Source organism: Catharus ustulatus, chromosome 3 (assembly GCF_009819885.2).
Source record: "Catharus ustulatus isolate bCatUst1 chromosome 3, bCatUst1.pri.v2, whole genome shotgun sequence".
Classification (NCBI taxonomy): Eukaryota; Metazoa; Chordata; class Aves; order Passeriformes; family Turdidae; genus Catharus; species Catharus ustulatus.
In genome coordinates this window covers 48,789,816-48,808,446 of record NC_046223.1, presented here as the reverse complement: position 1 = coordinate 48,808,446, position 18,631 = coordinate 48,789,816, and the positions used below count along the sequence as shown (strand labels likewise).

General features: G+C 39.0%; 1 protein-coding gene across 12 annotated transcripts in view; it reads right to left on the bottom strand.

The window, feature by feature from the left end:
• Nucleotides 1–18,631, bottom strand: part of WDR64 (WD repeat domain 64) — a 103,831-nt gene that overhangs the window by 51,174 nt on the left and 34,026 nt on the right. For 6 of the 12 annotated variants that reach the window (XM_033053952.2, XM_033053954.2, XM_033053959.2 and 3 more), the window contains exons 2-5: nucleotides 9,982–10,112; nucleotides 6,103–6,202; nucleotides 5,477–5,580; nucleotides 2,934–2,963 (exon numbers count right to left, since the gene is read on the bottom strand). In XM_033053952.2, the coding sequence (XP_032909843.1) occupies nucleotides 2,934–2,963; nucleotides 5,477–5,580; nucleotides 6,103–6,202; nucleotides 9,982–10,112 (365 nt within the window). Of the gene's footprint in view, nucleotides 1–2,933; nucleotides 2,964–5,476; nucleotides 5,581–6,102; nucleotides 6,203–9,981; nucleotides 10,113–10,758; nucleotides 10,916–18,631 lie in introns of those variants that run through there. The other 6 variants (XM_033053958.2, XM_033053957.1, XM_033053956.1 and 3 more) reach the window with 4 other exon arrangements.

Below are 18,631 nucleotides of genomic sequence, written 5' to 3'. Positions count from 1 at the left end.
GTGGTGCTAGACCAAATACTGTATAGAGTTTTAAGTATATTATACTTATGCTTCTACTCTTCAGTCAGTCACATAATCTCATCAAGAAATGAAATCAGTTTTTCTTGAAGTGACCAGTTCTCCATAACATCCCTATAAAAAAAGGTTCACATTCCTTTTATACCATCACAATGCTAGGAAAGTTCCAGTGGCTGCAGTCTGCTGGATTTTATTTCTAGCACTACTGTGATTCAGTCTTTCTGGCTTAATATCCTCAGGGCCATGACCTCTGCTGCTCTGCTTGAGTGCGTCTCTGAAACACCTCAAGAATGAGAACACCAAATGGAAGAAATCATAGAAGTGTAAGGATTGTTGCAATCTGTAAACCATCCTCTACACACATCAGTGTTTGTCAATGAATAGAAGGTTTGGAGGCTGATAACTTATCTCTGAATAAGTCCTCAATACAGTACCTTACTTCATTGGCAGGAAGATGCACACAAATATATAGCTTCATCAATCAGCTATTGATGCCAGTATTGATGGTCATATTAAAACAGTTGAAAATTGCATAATAATTGTAGTGAGAAAGGAATGTACTATTATTTCTGCAGATCAGAAGAACTGAAATGTAAGCCCTGAAAGGTAAAGTCATCTTTCTCTGTTTATCTATTTAGATATTAATCATAAGCTACTATTCATAATTGTACATTATGATAATTTGGTGCTGAAGTTTTCAACTACTATTGTTCATCATATCTTTAATAAATACATGGTGAGCAATGATTTACACTCATATGAGATATTGTGCTTTGATTTTTAATAACCGTTTAGATAAAAGGTATTAAGATGTCAAGCTTCCATTTTTATAAGTATGCTTTAAATTAGAAAAACTGTGACCAAATTCTAAAGATAAATCTCTCAAGGAATCCCCAAGTTAATAAATTTAATAGCATCATACATTTCAACCACCTGGAAAGCAGTATTTATTATCTCAAAGAAATCCAGAAATTTATTTCATTTAAATTTGTGAATTTATATTTAAATAACAACATAGCTTAAAATATTATGTCCTACAAGCATGAACATCTTTCAATAACCATCAAACAGTTCAGGAACCTCAAGTCCAATTAAAGCCCTTTTAATTCTTTTTTCAGCGCAGTGGTTAGAGGAATGGTGAGAAGAAATTAAATTGAGCAAGGGCAGGACTACTCAACGCAAACACCTAAATAAGAATATTAGATAAAAATTCCAATTCCATCATCTTGTCATCATAAGACAAGGTAGAGCACAAAGCAGAAAAGGTTAATTTTTAACTAAGCCATCTGAACATCTCATAACTTTGATACAAATAAAGTGAATATATTAACTTCAACAAAATTAGATTGACATCAAATAATACCATAAAATTTTTCAGACATAGAAGGATTTCATAAGGTTGTGGGCGTTGGTTTCTCCTTTCTTTTCACCAACTGTCAGGTCTGCTATCAATCAAATGCCCCTGGGAAGCCAAAGATTTTCCCCTGAAAGACTTTACAGTAGAGACTGTCATGTTCAGCAGTAATGATCTCAACTGATCAAATGATCGCCAAGAGCAATGATCCTCCATCCCAAAGATGGAGAGGAATCCAAACTATTTTGCACCTACTTCTTCCTGCCTCTAGAAAAGGCTGAAAAAGTGGAAACAGCTGGGAAAGGATGGGAATGCGGCCTGTAACAGCAGTGACAGCAGATGAGGGTAGCCCACATAGATCCGATGCAGAGCTGAAACAACTGGATGCTCACAGATACTAAAACTACCAGCTTTGGCATTGTATTTGTCTGGAATCACAATCCTAACAATTATGGTATTGCACCATTATACTGGAAGATACCATTATGTTAAACATACCCTTTCACACGTTTTATGGCAAAATGTCCTTCAGTGGTACCTTCTACTGCCACAGCTGCCAAACATTGTCCTACTTTCACAGCAAAAAACCCTTCATATTCGTTGAGGAATCATTTTAAGACAAGTGCTTAGTGCTCAGAAAAGAAAGGGACCCACTGCAGCTTGAGGCTAGTACTCCAGTTTCTTCCAGCATCTTTCCCTTGGTATCTCTGGGGCAGATCCTACCTTTGCATATCTGAACTGGGGAAAGTGGTTCCTACAAGCAAAGCAGGAATGACTAAAATTCACTCCTCTAGCACTACTGTATGAGAAGCTCTAATTCTAGTGAAAGTTTCCAAAAGTCAATTGGTCTCAAGAATATTTCTCACAGTTACCCCTCTATACTGATTCCACAGGTCAGATTAGCCCTTGCAGTAAATTAAACACAACTCAGGCCCAGAGCTGTTTTCTGAGTTGGAGCTGTAGGGTGTGGAGTACTTCTATTACATTTTAGAACTCCCACAATATGTAAGAGAGAACCAATAAAATGCACTGCCTCCTGGCACAAGACACCTACATTGACTTTTAGGACAAGGGGTCACGTCACTTTGCTAAGACTGATGTCTCCTGTCTACAGGTCATCTGAAAGAAGCTCATTAACTAAAATCTGCAGTGATACTCCCAAGACAGATAGATTTGCTACACTTTGTAGCATATCATCTACGAGTAATTAATTAACAAACTTAAAATTCTACTTATTTATATTTTACAGTGAAAATTGAAGTTTTGGAATAGAAGAAAAAAATCTGGCAAGGTAATGGGTTAAGGATAATTTGACAGAAAAAGAAGCATTTATCTGAGGCTTCATTTACCAGAGGAAAGAAATCAAGTTACTCAATTGTTTCAATAACTGAAAGGAATAAATCGAAACTATTTGACCTACAGCACCCTATGAAAAATCATGCAGAAATCTCCAAGTTAGAAGTGGCATTAGAATAATGCTCAGTTTCTAACTATTTCAATTTAGGACACACTGATCTTTACTTAAAGTTATTTAACAGGAAGGAGACAAAAAAGAACTTACTTCAACTTCGATGGTTGCCAGAACCTTCATCTGAAAAATCAAGAAAGATATTGTCACAATAATAAGGTAGTTCTTAAATTAAAAGTCTAAACAAAGCCATGTCTCCACAGGCAGTATCAGAACAATAATTGCTAACTGAGAGTAGGTGGTTAAGATCTGAGAAAGATCCTTAACCTGCCTGCTGTCTGTTCCCCTTTTACATTGTGAGTGACTTAAAACTTCTCTTTCCCTCACAATTGTTTAATAGTTTCTGGTTTGGTTTGGGGTTGTTAAAGTGAGCAAAATAAGTATAAAACCCTCACTTTTACAACATACAGAGTACAGATCAGCTGGTCTTCTGATGGAATTGTGCTTTTAAAGATAATTGACATCTAGAACAGCATCAGCTCCTGTGAGAAATAGGCTATGTCATACAGAAACTCAAGTAATGCTGCCCCAATGCCATGTCAACTAGTGCCAGCAAATTCCCCGGCAGCAGCAGTGCTTCAGGCTGCAAACAGGAACACCCCCATTGGTACAGCATCTTTCACCAAAGGCAACTACTAGTAGACAGAATAACATGTGGCTCAAAACCTGAAATGTTTAAAGTGTCACTATCATCCAGCAGAGACAGGGTTATTGTCTATGTCCTTTAACAAAACTACTAAGTTTTCAAAAGCAGTTCCAACTTTTTTCCTTCTGAAACACCTACTGATGATTTTTCACCTCCTCTTGCCCCTGCCCCTCATCATTAATTGTTCAATGGCACCTCATACCCATCCCTGCAATTCCACATTTCATAAACTAAGAAGCCAGGATCAAAGTCTTTCTTCCCATAGAAGTGAGATGCCAGGTGTTATCATGGACAGCCTTTGAGCAGAGTTTAAGAGTATTGTTAACCAAGAGATGGATATCCATGCACTGCATCAGACTTGACTTTATCTACAATAACTAAAATGTGTCCTTAAGGCTGCCTACTCCTACAGGTCTTATGCGCTGGTCAAGGCAGTACCCATCTGAGAACCTGAGAAATGTAAGTGTCTCATATTCTAGAGTAACCTGGAAGTAGTTGATGATGTAGAGCTGTATACAGGTCTTGAGTCATATTAGGCCCACATTTGTTGCAGAAAACAATGCTTAGTTCTCAAATAGAATAATGGAATCATAGAATAATTAAGGCCGGAAAAGATCTTTAAGATTATTAAGTTCAACTGTAAAACTAACACTGACAAGTTTATGGCTAGATATGTCCCCAGCAGCCACTCTCCACATCTTTTGAATATCTCCAGGGTTGATGACTCAACCACTTCCCTAGGCAGTTCCAATGGATAAAGAAATTATTCCTAATATGCAATCTAATCCTCTCCTGGCACACGCTGGGGCTGCCACATAGCACCTGAGTCATTTTCAGAACACAAGTGGGAGTTGAGGTCCTTAATTCACTGTGCTAAGCAGCTGGGTATAAAATCATTTACACTGCAGTCACTGATGTCAGATAACATCAGTCCAGGCAATGAGGAGGCAGCAATTCAACTTGAAAATAGCAGGGGCATGTTGCGGGAGAGGGAGAGGAGCTAGTGTCAATCTTATACTTTGGGAAATTATTTTCCATAGGTACATAAGAGGGATAATGTTCTGGAGGACAGGCTTTCAAATAAATTATTTCAGCATTTACCAAAACTGCAGTACTGCTTTGTTATTTAATCATCGGCAGGAGTGCTTTCTTGGTTTAAATGATCCTAATGATCATAAGCATTATGCACTAATTAGATAGAACCCCTAGAAGGCATTAGTGCTGCTTTGAAGTTTTACTGCATTGCCTGAAATAACTTTTAAGAAACTGGTTGCATTAAAATTGTACAAATGTAAAGCACCAGTGAGCACAGATTCGTGATAGCCTGGGTTTCTGTATGACACATTCCACCTTATAGTACCTACAGGTGCATACCACTAAATAGTAATAAAATAATCTGTGAAATTTATGTGCAAACTTTAGTTTAACAGTATCTTAAGCCTGAATTTCTACTTATAATGGTACAGATCTTGCATTTTACTGATGAAGGAGCTAACTTGAGCCAGTGTCATGCAGACATGTAAAACTCATGACTTTCAAGCTTCTAGATGTTGCCATATTTGCAAACAACTGTCTGTCCATTCTAGGTATTTTCAGTAGCTGTAGAAAACAGTTAATTCTCTGATTTCCAATCTACATCTAAAAGTTAATTCCAACAGCATATCTTTTTATTTAGGGAAACCTTTTCTAAACAGAAATGCATATTATTTTCTGTTAAATGAATTTCTATGAAGAATGTATATTATTAGCCATCTCTACCTTCTATCAACTTGTGTGGATTATCTAGTAGGTTTATAATTGAAAAGAACAATGTATATTTCCTGCTGTACTTAACAATAAAGTAGAAGTTAATTTTAAGAAGAAAGAGATAAGAAAGGTAAGAAAGATATGTAGTTTTTTTAATGGGAAAATTTGAATGCTAGATCACAGTCCACTCAGTTCCCCAATGTACAGCTGAATGGAATAATAGAAGAGTTTGATTTAGACTTACCTTTTTGCTGAACACAGTTAACACTCCTTTTTGAGAGGCTGTTACTGTGAAATTCAGAAGGGGCACCTTCACTAGACCCTTGATCACATCTTTTCTCTTGACAACTGTCAATGACAAAATATTACTTTTCATCTTACAGACATGGAAAACATAAATAACTAGAACTATATTAGTAAGGAAAGCATAAACAAATAGGAATATAATAGTAAGAACAATTTCTCATTCTGAAATGTATTTTGGCGCCATATGCAAGGCAGTGATGCAATATATAATAAATTATCCCATACTTGGTTTAATTAATCATGTTGCATTTTAAATATCATTAATATCACAATTCTGGATGTGCCAGTTCTTCCTCCACATTTTCAAAAAATACAGAAAGACAAGGAGTAACTGCATAAGTAAACATCCTGTTTCAGAAAAATTCCGAATTTCAAAATAATTTAGGAATATGGAGAACTGGAAAATACAGCAGTGGAGTAAAAAGCCATATATTTTGGAACATGAAGAAGAAGTGTGAATAAGCAAAGACAGACATGTGATCTTATCACTCTACTTTCAAGAAAGTGAGAAGCACACTGCATTAGCAAAAAATATAGTTTTTGATGTAAGATGAAGTATGCCACCTGAATGAGTAATCTGCTGCTTTTCAGATACAAGCAAAACCATGCTTTCTTTTGAGGGGGAAGACATGCCATGACTTTCTCCTGTGAAACAGCCAAAAATCTAAACAAAACAAAATAGAACTAAATAAGTAATTTATTGCAAAACTACTCCTGGAAGATATATGTATAAAGTCAAATAGTTATCTCACATTTTAATAACTTAATATTCTTTGGGTAAATACCATAGTATTATTTTCTTTAACCATTAGCTGTCAATATGACTTTAGACTGTTGAGATCTGATACTCAGGAACAATCTTTCTTCAATGTTTGCAAAGAAGTCAGCTTATACAGGGCTTCCAGGAATACAGCCCATCTATTTTTTAAAGTTGTTAGTACCGTTTTGCTTTGTAAATAACTATATTCAATTTTCATTTTCCTGTTCTATCTACCTCAACCAGGAAAAAAAAACCTAGCAAAATGCATGCAAAACAGACAACTCCGTATTTATAAACTGAGAACATTCAATGCAGCATAGTGGTTTGGCCCACAGAGAAGAGCTTTCCCATAAAGATATGTAGATTCCCATTTGCTTGAAAAAAAAAAAGTAATATAAAAACCATTTTTAAAAAATCCTTTTGTGGCCACCTCTCTGACAACATTCCATTTGTACTGAACATGGGTAAGGATTCCTGCATAGGATAGTCATTTAAGGAGTTTATTTCTGCTCCAGGGTGTGAAATTTTCAGTTGAAATGCTCAACAAATCTCAAGCTCTGTACCCAAAAGTAGTTTAGTCATTTCTTTAGGAAATTAGTCCCACTTAGCTGTACAGATTTTTTAAACTTCTTTCCTCATTTTATGGACATTATAAATACCTCATGAGTTCTAAATGCAATGCCCCTTTGGATGGGAGACATAATGTTGTATTTTATTCTACTTCAGTATTTTCCATGTTATACAATAGAGCTCCCTTTTCATTCTTTGAGTGATTCAGATGTACATCTTTCAAAAAAATACTCTCACACAACATTACTCTTCATCTTTCACTTCACAGCTCCCTCCTTTCCATAAACACAATTATTAGCTATCAAACATCCACGTTTTTCAAGTAAGGTTATACTAAAGCCATATTAAAAGACTGCCATCAGTCACCTCACACTTGGTAAAATTTGAGAAATGCTCACAGAAAGGGTTCTGGGGAATTTTTTCCCAAGGAAATCATCCACAGATTTTAAAAGGAAACTAAAAAGGCTTCACCACTTTTACTACACCCCACACTGTGCTTGCTTGTGTAATTATGTAGCCAAATTATTTATGTAATTATGTAATTTGGTTACTAGTCTGACTGCATTAGAAACTCCGTAAGGTTTTGGAGTAAAACACCCCAGCAAACATACAGAGCTTCCCTTACTTGTCCTATAAACTAATGAGCCTGAACATAATTTGTCACTGTTGTGCTACCCTAAACAAAGGACAATCAGTCCTTCAGACTGTCAGTTATTTTCCAGATTTTCCCCAAGCCCTCCTTGAAGGAAATCTTTAATGGTGGACAGGAGCAAAATCTGTGAACAATGTGACAATCTAAGTAAAAACAGTGGTTAAGAAAGGTAGTAACCAGAAATGTTCCCATACAGAACCTTATTAAATGGAACTGGCCAAACACACCGTTTTTAGGATGATATTTGGAAATCGCTTGATAGCAATTGCTGATAACATGTAAGAAACAGATGTTTGGTATATTCAAGATTCCAATATTAGCATGATGTTCCAGATTAACAAAAAATGTAAATATGCTGACAAATTTATAGTTCATGTCACTTGCTAATACCCTGCCGGAAGACTTTAAGTCCAGCAAGGATTTGCCATGCATACAACGCCTCCTCCCCTATCATAGGAAAGTCACTGTGTGCTGGGACTTATGTCCCTTCTGCACAATTTTGTCTTTGGGTAAGAAACAAAGAAGTCTTGTAATAACAAATGATGATGGGTGCTCTTGGTAAGAATTGGCTCTAAGAATCAGTAATTTTTATAGAACAGTTGCCTGAAACACTACCCATGTGAAATACCTTAATAAAAGACACATTTCTAGAGCAAGTGTTCATTTCTCATAACACGTGCAAATAAATAAGAGCGCCAAGTTTAAAAAAAATCCGACAAAGGACTTTCTCACAAAATATGAAAAACTAGGTGCTATCGAGACAACATTCTTAGGTGGATTCAGAAATACAGTAATTTCACGAATACAAGCCGCAGCAATTTCACAAAAATTTTGGTGGAAACCCGGAAGTGCGGTTAATAGTCGGGGGCGGCTAATCTGCGAATAATTTTCTGACATTTACAACCCCAGACGTGCCAGCCACGGTGCCGAGCCAAGCACCTGCCAGTAAAAGCCGGCATTCCGCGATTGTTACAGTGTTACTGTGTTGCCCTGGCTCCCTGCAGGCAGCACGGGGGGCGGGGAGAGAGGCGGGAGAGCTCTCTTTCCTCCTCTGCCACAGCCCAGGGAGGACGGTGGGGGGGCGCGCTGCCATTGCCGCTGTTCGGGGAGAACGGGGGGGGGGGGGCGCCGCCATTGCTGCCATTGCCGCGGTCCGGGGAGCCGACGGGGGCCCTGCGCCGCCATTGCTGCGGCACGGGGAGGGGGGGGAAAGTGTGCGCCGCCATTGCCGCGTCTCGGGGAGCCGACGGGAGCCCCGCGCAGCCATTGCCGCGGCACGGGGAGGAGGCGGGGTGCTTTGTCCGCGCCCGCTGCCAGCGCCACGGGCGCGGGAAAGCTCCGTCCCTGCCCGCCGCCGGCGCCACGGGCGTGGGAAAGCTCCGTCCCCGCCCGCCGCCGCTGCCGTAGGAGCGGGGGAAGCTCCGTCCCTGCCTGCCACCGCGGGGCAGGGCCGACCCGGGGTGACCGAGCCCAGTGGCAGCGGCAGCCGGCCCCGAGCAGCAGCGCCGGGCTGGGCCACCTGGCCCCGTCAGCAGCCCCTAGTGGGCCGAGCCTGCACAGCCTTAGCTCAGCCAGTAAACCCCGCCCTCCCGCGGTTCTGTTACTAATTGCACGCGGGTCCTCGCCGCGAAGGACAGAGCGGCTTATATTCGGGTGCGGCTTATTTATGGACAAAAACCGAAATATTTGCCAACACCCAGAGATGCGGTTTATACTCAGTGCGGCTTGTATTCGTGAATTTACTGTAAGTTACAAATGGATAGATTAAAAATCCAGGAAAGGATATTGAACACAGAGTACATTTTCAACTCCGGCAGAGAAAATCCTTCAGCTATGTGCAGACAGATGCAAAGAGGGTAAATTGGATCTACTGTGTCACGGTTACCTCGTTCTCACTTGCTTTTTAGAAACATTTGCTATTTACCAGCATTAGAGACTGTAAAATGTATTACAGATATCTCATTCATCTACAGGACTAAATAATATATGCAGAATTCTCTGTTTTAAAAAATCTGCTTAAATGCTGCCCTACCTTTAATACTTCATATTCAAAGTAAGGGCCAGATTTATGCTGTGAACAGGGAAGAGAAAGTCATGGATGCAGAGGTAAGAGAAAAGAGAGGAAAGGAGAAAAAGAGAAAGCCTTTCTGAAGGTTTAGCTAAAGATAGACTTATCTTCAGAGCACAAATGGCATACTGCAGCCATAAAAGATTTTGCATTTAGTCAAAAAGCCTGAGGACAATGCACATCACTGAAGTAGTTCAATCGAAGTAGTTAATTGAAGACCTGAACACACCCAGCCTTCCGGTAGCTAGGATAAACAACAGGAGTGCGCCTCATTACGCCATGGAGCTCATGAATAACAGACTCATGAACAATACATGATCAATAGGTAAATACTGTCACCACTTACAAATCTAACTAGTTTTCTATATTCAAGAAAACTTTAGAAATCCTTACCTCAGGCCATTCTGGCTTTTCATCAGGATTGTTCATAACCTTCCTGAAAAAGGCCTGAACATTCTTATCCTTGACTGCTGGACCAAAAAGTGTTCGTACGGTTGTATGGAATTTCTCAAAGTCTATCTCATCTGCATGGGAGGAACAATGTCCACACAGTTTAAAACTGGCAAGCTACAGATTCCTTTCTTATCCACACTACCTCTGGTTTTATTTCTCCTTCAATACCAATAGCATTGCAAGTTACAGCTTCTCACATTGTATTCACTAAAGCATTTGAAAAGGAAAAAAAAAAGTCCTAATATTTACTCTTTTCAAAACTACCTAATTTGCAACTCCTGACAGGAAACAGATACAAGAATAGATAAAAATTTCTTATTTTTTCTTTCCTTAATAACCATAATTCTGATTTGTTTTTTTGAACCTGAATGGTGTGTGGGATTAAGTTTATCCTTTCAAGCAGCAATGGCCACTTGCATTGAGAAAAGCAAAATGTTACCCCCATTATTTACAATTAGCAACTGTATTTACATAATTCATCAAGTTTGTGCTTTTGCAGAAACAAGTTAGCAACTCCACCAATTATATTTTCTGAGTGATCACTATGGCCTTATGATTTGGCCAGAAATCCTAACATGCGGAGAAAAGAACTTTCTCAGTGCAATCTATTTCCTGCAAAAATCAAATAGTTACAGTTTGAAGGAAATTATCATCCCTCTATGATATGTTCTCTCCATGCAAAAATGACATTTTTTCATCCGAATTAATATCTCTCACCATCATCTGTAGTATACGAGCCTGAACTTTCCTTGGTCTTCTGGATGATCATTGTTTCAACTAGATTCTGGAACTGCTCCAAAGCATTCTTGAAATCAATCAATTCAAGAGCAGAGCAACTCTCCTTATCACGATCCTTCTTTTCAGACATCATTTACTAAAAGAAGAGGGAGAGCTCTTCTTACAGTCATATCCAAGCCTTGCTTTGTTTCTTTAACTCCTACACAAGTTCATGTGAGATGTAGCTGCATGACAGGTATACCAAACATTACATAATAAAAAAGAGGAGACCCTGGCTTAGCATCTCAAGCTGGCAAACAGTGTAGTGAACTGTGGATATCACAGCACCCTATCACATCACAGAATCCTATTGAGTGCCCCCAGGGCCACTAAGTAACCTGGCATGTGAGATTATTTCATTTTCTCTCATGTAATTGGTGACAGAAAGACTTCATGTATTTTTTTGCAGAATAGTTTGGGTTGGAAGGGACCTGTGGAGACCATACAGTCCAACTTCACTGCCAAGGCAGGTGACACAGGAACACATCCAGGTAGTTTTTGAGTGTCTCCAGAGAGGTATTTCCCCTCAGCCTTTGAGTAACATTTTGCCAAATGTTTCTTTGGGAAGAGAGCTGAGGGATGGAGAGCATTTAGCATGTATTAATTGCAGGAATTAATCTGACCTTTAGCTCTACTTTCACCTTTATGTTACAGATCAATAAATATCAGCCATTTATCTCTACTCTGAGCTCAAAACTTTGGTCTAAAGTTTAACTTATGGTAAGGTGTCAAGTGTTGATCTTCAGACACAAAAAGATGGAGAATCCAGCATGTTTGCTTCAATCGGTAATTGCACAAACTGTTAAAATTTAAGTCTCTTTGTGTGGCTTACGCTTCCTTTCAGCAGTTCTTTAGTAGCTTCACTAATGTATTTGCTACATTGTTCTACTAGGGACCTTTTTACCTGGACTACTTCTCCTTTCCTTTAGGTTTCAATATAATTGTGATTCTTATCATCATTTTTCATCTTTTCAGTATCTTTAAAGAATAATGATGCCATGTTACTGAGCAATACCATAATAGGCAAATGATGAATTTCAGACTACTTGTAAGACTAATTTTTCTGTAGACCACACTGATAAATCTCTTTCTATTGTTCTTTAGCTATTGATCTCCAGATCCACTCTGCTATTACTTCACCCAAGGCTGATGCCAGATTTACCGGATAAAGCCTTCTTGAATTCCTGAGAATGGAGGCTTAGCTCTTTAGAGATTCTGGAGTCAAAAAGGAGAAATGATATTTTATATTTCCTTATGGCAATCTAGAGGATTGACATCAATCAGGCATATTTCAAGAATATTCCAGTCACTTCTTCAAAGAAAACAAAACAAATAAAGGCAATAGTCTTCACACACACTCAAGAATATCAGCTAAACAACATTTTTGAAACACATAGAGAAAACAGTTAATTGGTATTAAACAGTTACTAAAAAATAATGCATGGAAAAACCTCTGCATGAAGTAGCTAGTTCTTCAGGGAAAGTGATGTCTCATGATATGCTACCTAACACAAACAATCCAACAGCTTGGAATTCTATCGTTTCAGGGGAAGAGCCCAAAAGTTTCACGACACTTTTGTTCTACTGCAATAAGCCTTTCTTTTGATTAGAATAAGGAAAAGAACTTGGCAGAGAAAAACAGCAATGATGCATGGAAAAGAGAGGGATAGCCTGAAGATACATTTTTGCTGTTTCCAACAGTACAGTAATTTCATGACTATAATGTGCACCCTTTTGACTAAAATTTTCTCTCGAACCCGGAAGTGCGCCTTATAGTCCGGTGCACCTTATCTGATGGACAAAGTTGTGAAATTTGCAAAACCGGAAGTGTGAGCTGTGAGCCGTGGGGGGAGTTGGAAGTGCCACAGCAGCCAGGTGGAGGCGGGCCCAGGGGCCAGCGGCACCGCCCCTGCCGGGTGGAGGCAGGCCCATGGGCCCGCGGCATGGCCCTTCCTGGGTCTAGGCAGTCTCGGGGGCCCATGGCTGCTGGGTAAAGGCGGGCTAGGGGGCCCGTGGCCACCCCCCTTCCCGGGTCCAGCCAGTCCCGGGAGCCCACGGCTGCCGGGTTGAGGTGGGGCCTCGGCCAGCAACCGCACAGGGTGAGCTGGGGGCAGAGCCTCGCTGCAAAAAAAAAGTGCGCCCTATAATCTGGTGCGCCTTATCTGATCTACAAAGTTGCGAATTTTGCCGACTCCGGGGGGGTGCGCCTTATAGTCCGGTGCGCCTTATGGTCATGAAATTACTGTAATTCTTAAGGAAAAGATTTCCCTTCTGTGTCAAGGTAGTCAGTGGTTGGTCAGATACTACACCTTGGACAAAATTGTGGTGTATTTGACATACTGGTTCCAGCTGAATTCTTGTTTTGCCGTGCTTCCTGTTGATAAATTTTTCCAGTCTCTCTCATCTAAGCTTGTATGACATCAGGTTTTATTCTCATTTCCCAGTTAATATCAGTGGTTTATGGTTCATAAATGGTATTAGCATCCATCATCAGAATAGAGAGGTTAAGAACAAAAAGCTCTGTTTTGTTCTCTCGCAAAAACCCAGGTGAAAACTTCATGTTATGTAACATAATGAAAACACAAAGAAACCCCAAATAAGCTATCATTGTCTTCAGTACCAGCTGATTCTGTTGTCTTCAATCTTTAAAATAAATAAATAAATAAATACAGTACAGTACAATTAAAAAATGTGATGACTGAGTGGACAGAAAAAAAAATAGAGAAGACAGGAATTGCATTAGAAGATAAGCGAAGTCTAAAAGGCAAATTCAATATTTAATTGATGAGTCAGGAAGTTCTTGCATTAGTAGCCCCACAGTAGCATTAACTGAATGAAAAACATTTACTTCACGGTCTCCCTTACTGATAGTGTGGAAAGCACTGGATATGGAATATGATATAATTGATGTTTATTCAGAAGTTGAGTCTCTCAATTCTTCTCTTCTTACTACATAATCTTATTAGTCTCAATTATTGGAAATTCTCAGATACAAAGATAATGATATGCCTGTATGGGTGCAGAGAACAGCTGCAGTAAGTTCATGGTAGGATTGGCACCTCATTTGAAAAATCAGTAATTTTCAACCTTTATCTCAATAACTACCATATTTCCATGAAAAGCCATGCAAGTTTTAAAATTCTGACCATGTAATCTGACGGCTCATAACAAATAACCCAAACCTACAGAAGAAGACAAACAGCAAGATGGATCTTTCCTGCCTGTACCAGGTTGCCAGTCACTCCTCCTGGTGGTCTCATGCAAAAGCAAAATCTCCCCAAGTAAAATGATGGCTGAGAACAGCCCAAAATGGATCACACAATGGATCTAAACTGACCTTAGTTGTCCCTAAAGAGGCTTTGGGACATAAAAGACATTGTTTCTGACTCTGATTTTGGTTCAGATAAAGTCCAGCCACTTAAAAAGGAAAAAAAAAAATCAATCCCTGAAGATGCTTTCTTTTGATAAGCTTATCCATCTTTTGCTATTTCTTCCTTATAAACATCTCATTAAACCTTGCTTCAGTTGAATCAGGATAGAGCTGCTTGAATTCAGACTGACTGAACTCTCTGACCAGTATGAGGTTGGGCAAGTTACATATTTTAGCATTGTAAAAATTAAATTTCTTCTATGAAACAGTGTTTAAGGGGTGCTACCATGTTGACATTTACATCAGCTCACCCTTTTTCTACTGGCTCAAATTTTCACTTTTCTGTTGATATTAAGATCCTATGAGCAGTATTACACTCCTTGTTATAAAGTGCACCTGCTCCTCTCTAACAGCAGCTGAAATTACCAAGTGATAGTTTTAAAAACTGTATTTCCTATGAACTACATGTCAATTTGTATGTTGGATTCTGGAAAATTACAACAATGCAGTGGAGTTTGTGAACACTTTCACTTTATGTTTGTCACACTAACAAGAAAATGCAGCATAGTATGAACTACTATGCAAGGTTACTCCTTAAAAGAAATCGGTTTACATCACAAATGAATTTAAGAGCATCACTGTTGCAAAAACTGGTGCTGCTGGTCTTATAAAGGTTATAAAATGCTAATGTTTGGTGTTCAGGCTGCCCTATGAGCTGTGTCTGTACAATCAAGGTCAGTACGATGTCAGCAGGGACAAGCACATATCTCCACTTCTTTTAATCTATCCTGAAAGAAATAAGCGCCACAGAAGCACCAATATGCATCTGCTGCCTGAGCACACAGCACAGTCCCACACAGGTTTCTCTAGCCAAGATGAAGTTCATCTCATCTAACTTAGGCATCGAAAAGTTAATTATTCAAGTCATCTTATGTGCCAGTCAATAAACACTTCCAGAGGGTGATTCATCTTACTGGTCTTAGGTGCTTTACTTTCAAATGCATCATTTAGGTGAGATGAATCACACCTGCAGCTAGTACACTCTTTGTACACATGTCAGGTATACCAGAGCTTGCACATCACGGAACAGGCTGCAGCAACTTCCAACTGCAGCACAGATGCTCCGACTGCTCGCCATCACCTCCCTGGACTGCCTGCTTGGGTCCCCCTCCCCTGCTGAAAACACTTCTGCTTGCTTCAGTGAACCATGTCTGAGCCAAGCACTTCTCTCAGCCCAGAATATTCTCACGTTCTTGCAACATTTGCACTTTACCTGCTTTATGATTTAGATTAAAAGTTCACATCCCAGTACAGACTAGATCACACACATAGGATTACAAGTTCTGCAAGACAAAGCCCTAGCTTTAAACCTTTGCCATTAGGGTTGTGCATTTTTGGTTCTTTTACTTAAAAATTGCATTATCAACAAGTGTAGATCTATATTAAAAGCCTTGTTTTAATGCCAGTAGGTTGGAAGTAGATTAAAGGTTTTCCTTCTGTCCACAAACTCACACTTGCTGTGTAGATATACCCTGCAGCTATATATAGATACAGTGAATAATCACTCGGCTTTTATCTGCCTGTAAGGCTAAAGAATAGCAATATGCAAAAAAGAAAAAAAATATGCCAGAAGAACACTGTATTAAAAACAAAAACAAAACAAAAAATAAAACCAAAAACAAAACAAAACACCCCCCCCACTCAAAGTCACCAAAAAACCAAATAAACCAAAAAACCCTAACAAAAGCTGAAGCTAGGTAGCCAGAGTTTTTGGGAAGTTTTGGTTTTGACCAGTCTGTATTCTCGGTCTCGCTCTGTACCACACCCTTTGAAATAAGTAAGTTTACAAAGTTCAAAACAGGCATCAAAACCCCAGCACTATCTGACTCCTAGAACAAATGTATTTAATATGGACAAAAGCTTGACTTTCCAGCTCACTCTGCTTGTCAGGAAAGATGGGAAAGAGCCTGTGACTTCAAAGGCACGCTAGCAGAAGACCGAGGACAGAGAAAATGAGTGAAAGCAACACATAAGTCAGTGAACATAAAATGAAAGAGATCTCTTGAAAGCATTGAAACACTCCTTTTTCACCCCACAGTGTTCTCACTGCAAAAACCCAGACATTTTTAATGGTGCAGTTACAACTGTGAGTCATATTTACGGTTTGTGTTTCTGCCTAAGCTTAGGAAGTAGCAGTGACCTTGAAAGTTTATTTACACTGCTTCAGAATCTTCAGTTCTAACATGCGACACTCAATGCTCTGGTGTGCTGAAGCATTCCAAATTACTAAATACTATAAACTTTTGAAGACAATCCCAGACATCTGCAAAGTCTCTACTTGTGAATTATTAGTTCCAAGGTTGGGTTTTAAAGTTTGTCTTGTGCATATACAAACATATGTTGGCTACCTGAAAATTTACAGCCAATTCATTCTTCCACCCCATGTGAATTGTGCATAAAAGTTAACATGTTAAAAGGACACTCACAGAACAGATCTAGGAAGTCCTTGGGAGTTTTAGAGACTGTTTTTGTAGTACAGGACTGGGGACTGTCTATTCATGCTTCTTGTTGTACATTTTGAATCCCATGAGCTCAGCTACACACATGCTTAGTACTCTGACACACTTCCAGTAAGTCATACACATACACTTTTAGAAATGGGTTCTGGTCTATCCTTTTATGCAGTGGTAAAAGTAAAGGTAAAACCCTTTTTGCAGCAGAAAAGGATTGACTAAAGAATTAGTTAGATTATTAAAACCATAACTGCATTGGTTCTAGAGTGTGTTAGGTAAAACAGAATCTGGACCAGAACTGGGGTCAGGGCTCTGTTTCCAGCTTTGCCTTTGACCTGATGATACAATAAAACAGTATTTCTTTTTGTTGTGCCTCACGTGAGAAGGAACTCTGCATGGAAGACAAATGGAACTCTGCTCATGAAGTATCCAAGACCACTTGAATAACATTAGCAATTTGACTAATAATGTGTACTAATAATGTGACTTTTGCAAATAAAGCATTGGAGAGATTGCACATCTATGGATCTATTTGGTTTTGCTATGAAAAAGCCCAAACCAGGAATTCTAAAATGCAAGTTATGGGTCCTCTTATCTTCTACAAATTCAAAGACCTCTAGAGGGAGTATTTCTGACAGGTGCTACAGTGAAATTCCTCTTAGAAACCCTAAGTATATAGTGGAATCTGCCAATGGACACTATGTTGTCTGGCATGTACTACTCACTACATTACATTTTTCCCATTCTTCTTACCACCTTTTCTCTCCTTTCATTTTGCAGGGATAAAAAGGTACACAATTTAAGATTTTCCTTTACAGGCAGAGGATAGAGATGTCTTGTTCTCAGTGAGGTGTAGTATTAATGTGGTACAGTCATGTCATTGTTGGAGTTTTAGAATGCAGTGACTGTCCTAAACAAACCCATAACCGTGCATTGACTTAATATTTTTGTACATGGTCTGTCATGTACAGGTAAATTTCTTTCCTGGATGAGGAAAGACAAAATTATGTCTTCCCAAAGTCTGATGTTTAATGATGTGGTCTATTACCAGAAATTTTGGAAGGTCATGTGCTCTGTAAACACAGCTTTTATGGTAAAAAACACATGGTTGATTTTGAGAAAGGAAGCTGCTCCTTCCTTTGCAATGGGAAAAGCCCAATGATGAAAAAACAGACTGAACTAACTTTTAAAGTAAGTTTAAACTACTGATTGCATTATATATGAGGGATTTAACAACATGGATCATAAATAAAGTTAACATCCATAACAATAGGTACTTTAATCAGTGTTTAATTTTTCTGACCTATGACTTCATTCCTACTGCCTTGTATTACAGCAGCAATTTGTCATATAAAATTTACTGCCACGAGAAGCCCATAATTTGTATATAGGTTTGCTTTGAAAGACATCAAACCTACCTCAACTATCCACGTTTTCAGTCTCAGTTCACCCATAGTCTAGATAATTTAATACCACCGTGTATGAGAGAAGAAAAAAAAAACCCAGCTATTTTTTGAAAAGACATGTATCCACTAAAACATTAAAATTCTGTTGCTTTCACAGCTGGTTGGTTTGTCGGTGGTGTTTTTTTTTTTTTTTTTTTTGTTTTTTTTTTTAACTAAATTAAGAATAGATGTAAACTGAAAGTTTTCTTTGGGCTCTTAAGGAGGCTGTCACATATCAACACATATTAAAGCAAATAAATTAGAGATCTTCCTGTGAGGAAAACCGATGCTTGGTCTGGCCAGGCGTTTTGTGTGCAGAACCATGGTGAGGAGAGTTCCCTGTGAAACACTCCGGGGTGGGTTGGGCTTGGAGACAGTCCAGGCACCCTAACACAGCCGAGGGCAAAACCCAACACTAACAGCAGCCAGAGCTGTACACAGGCAGCCACGGTATTCCTGTACAGCACACACTGCAGACAAAGGTA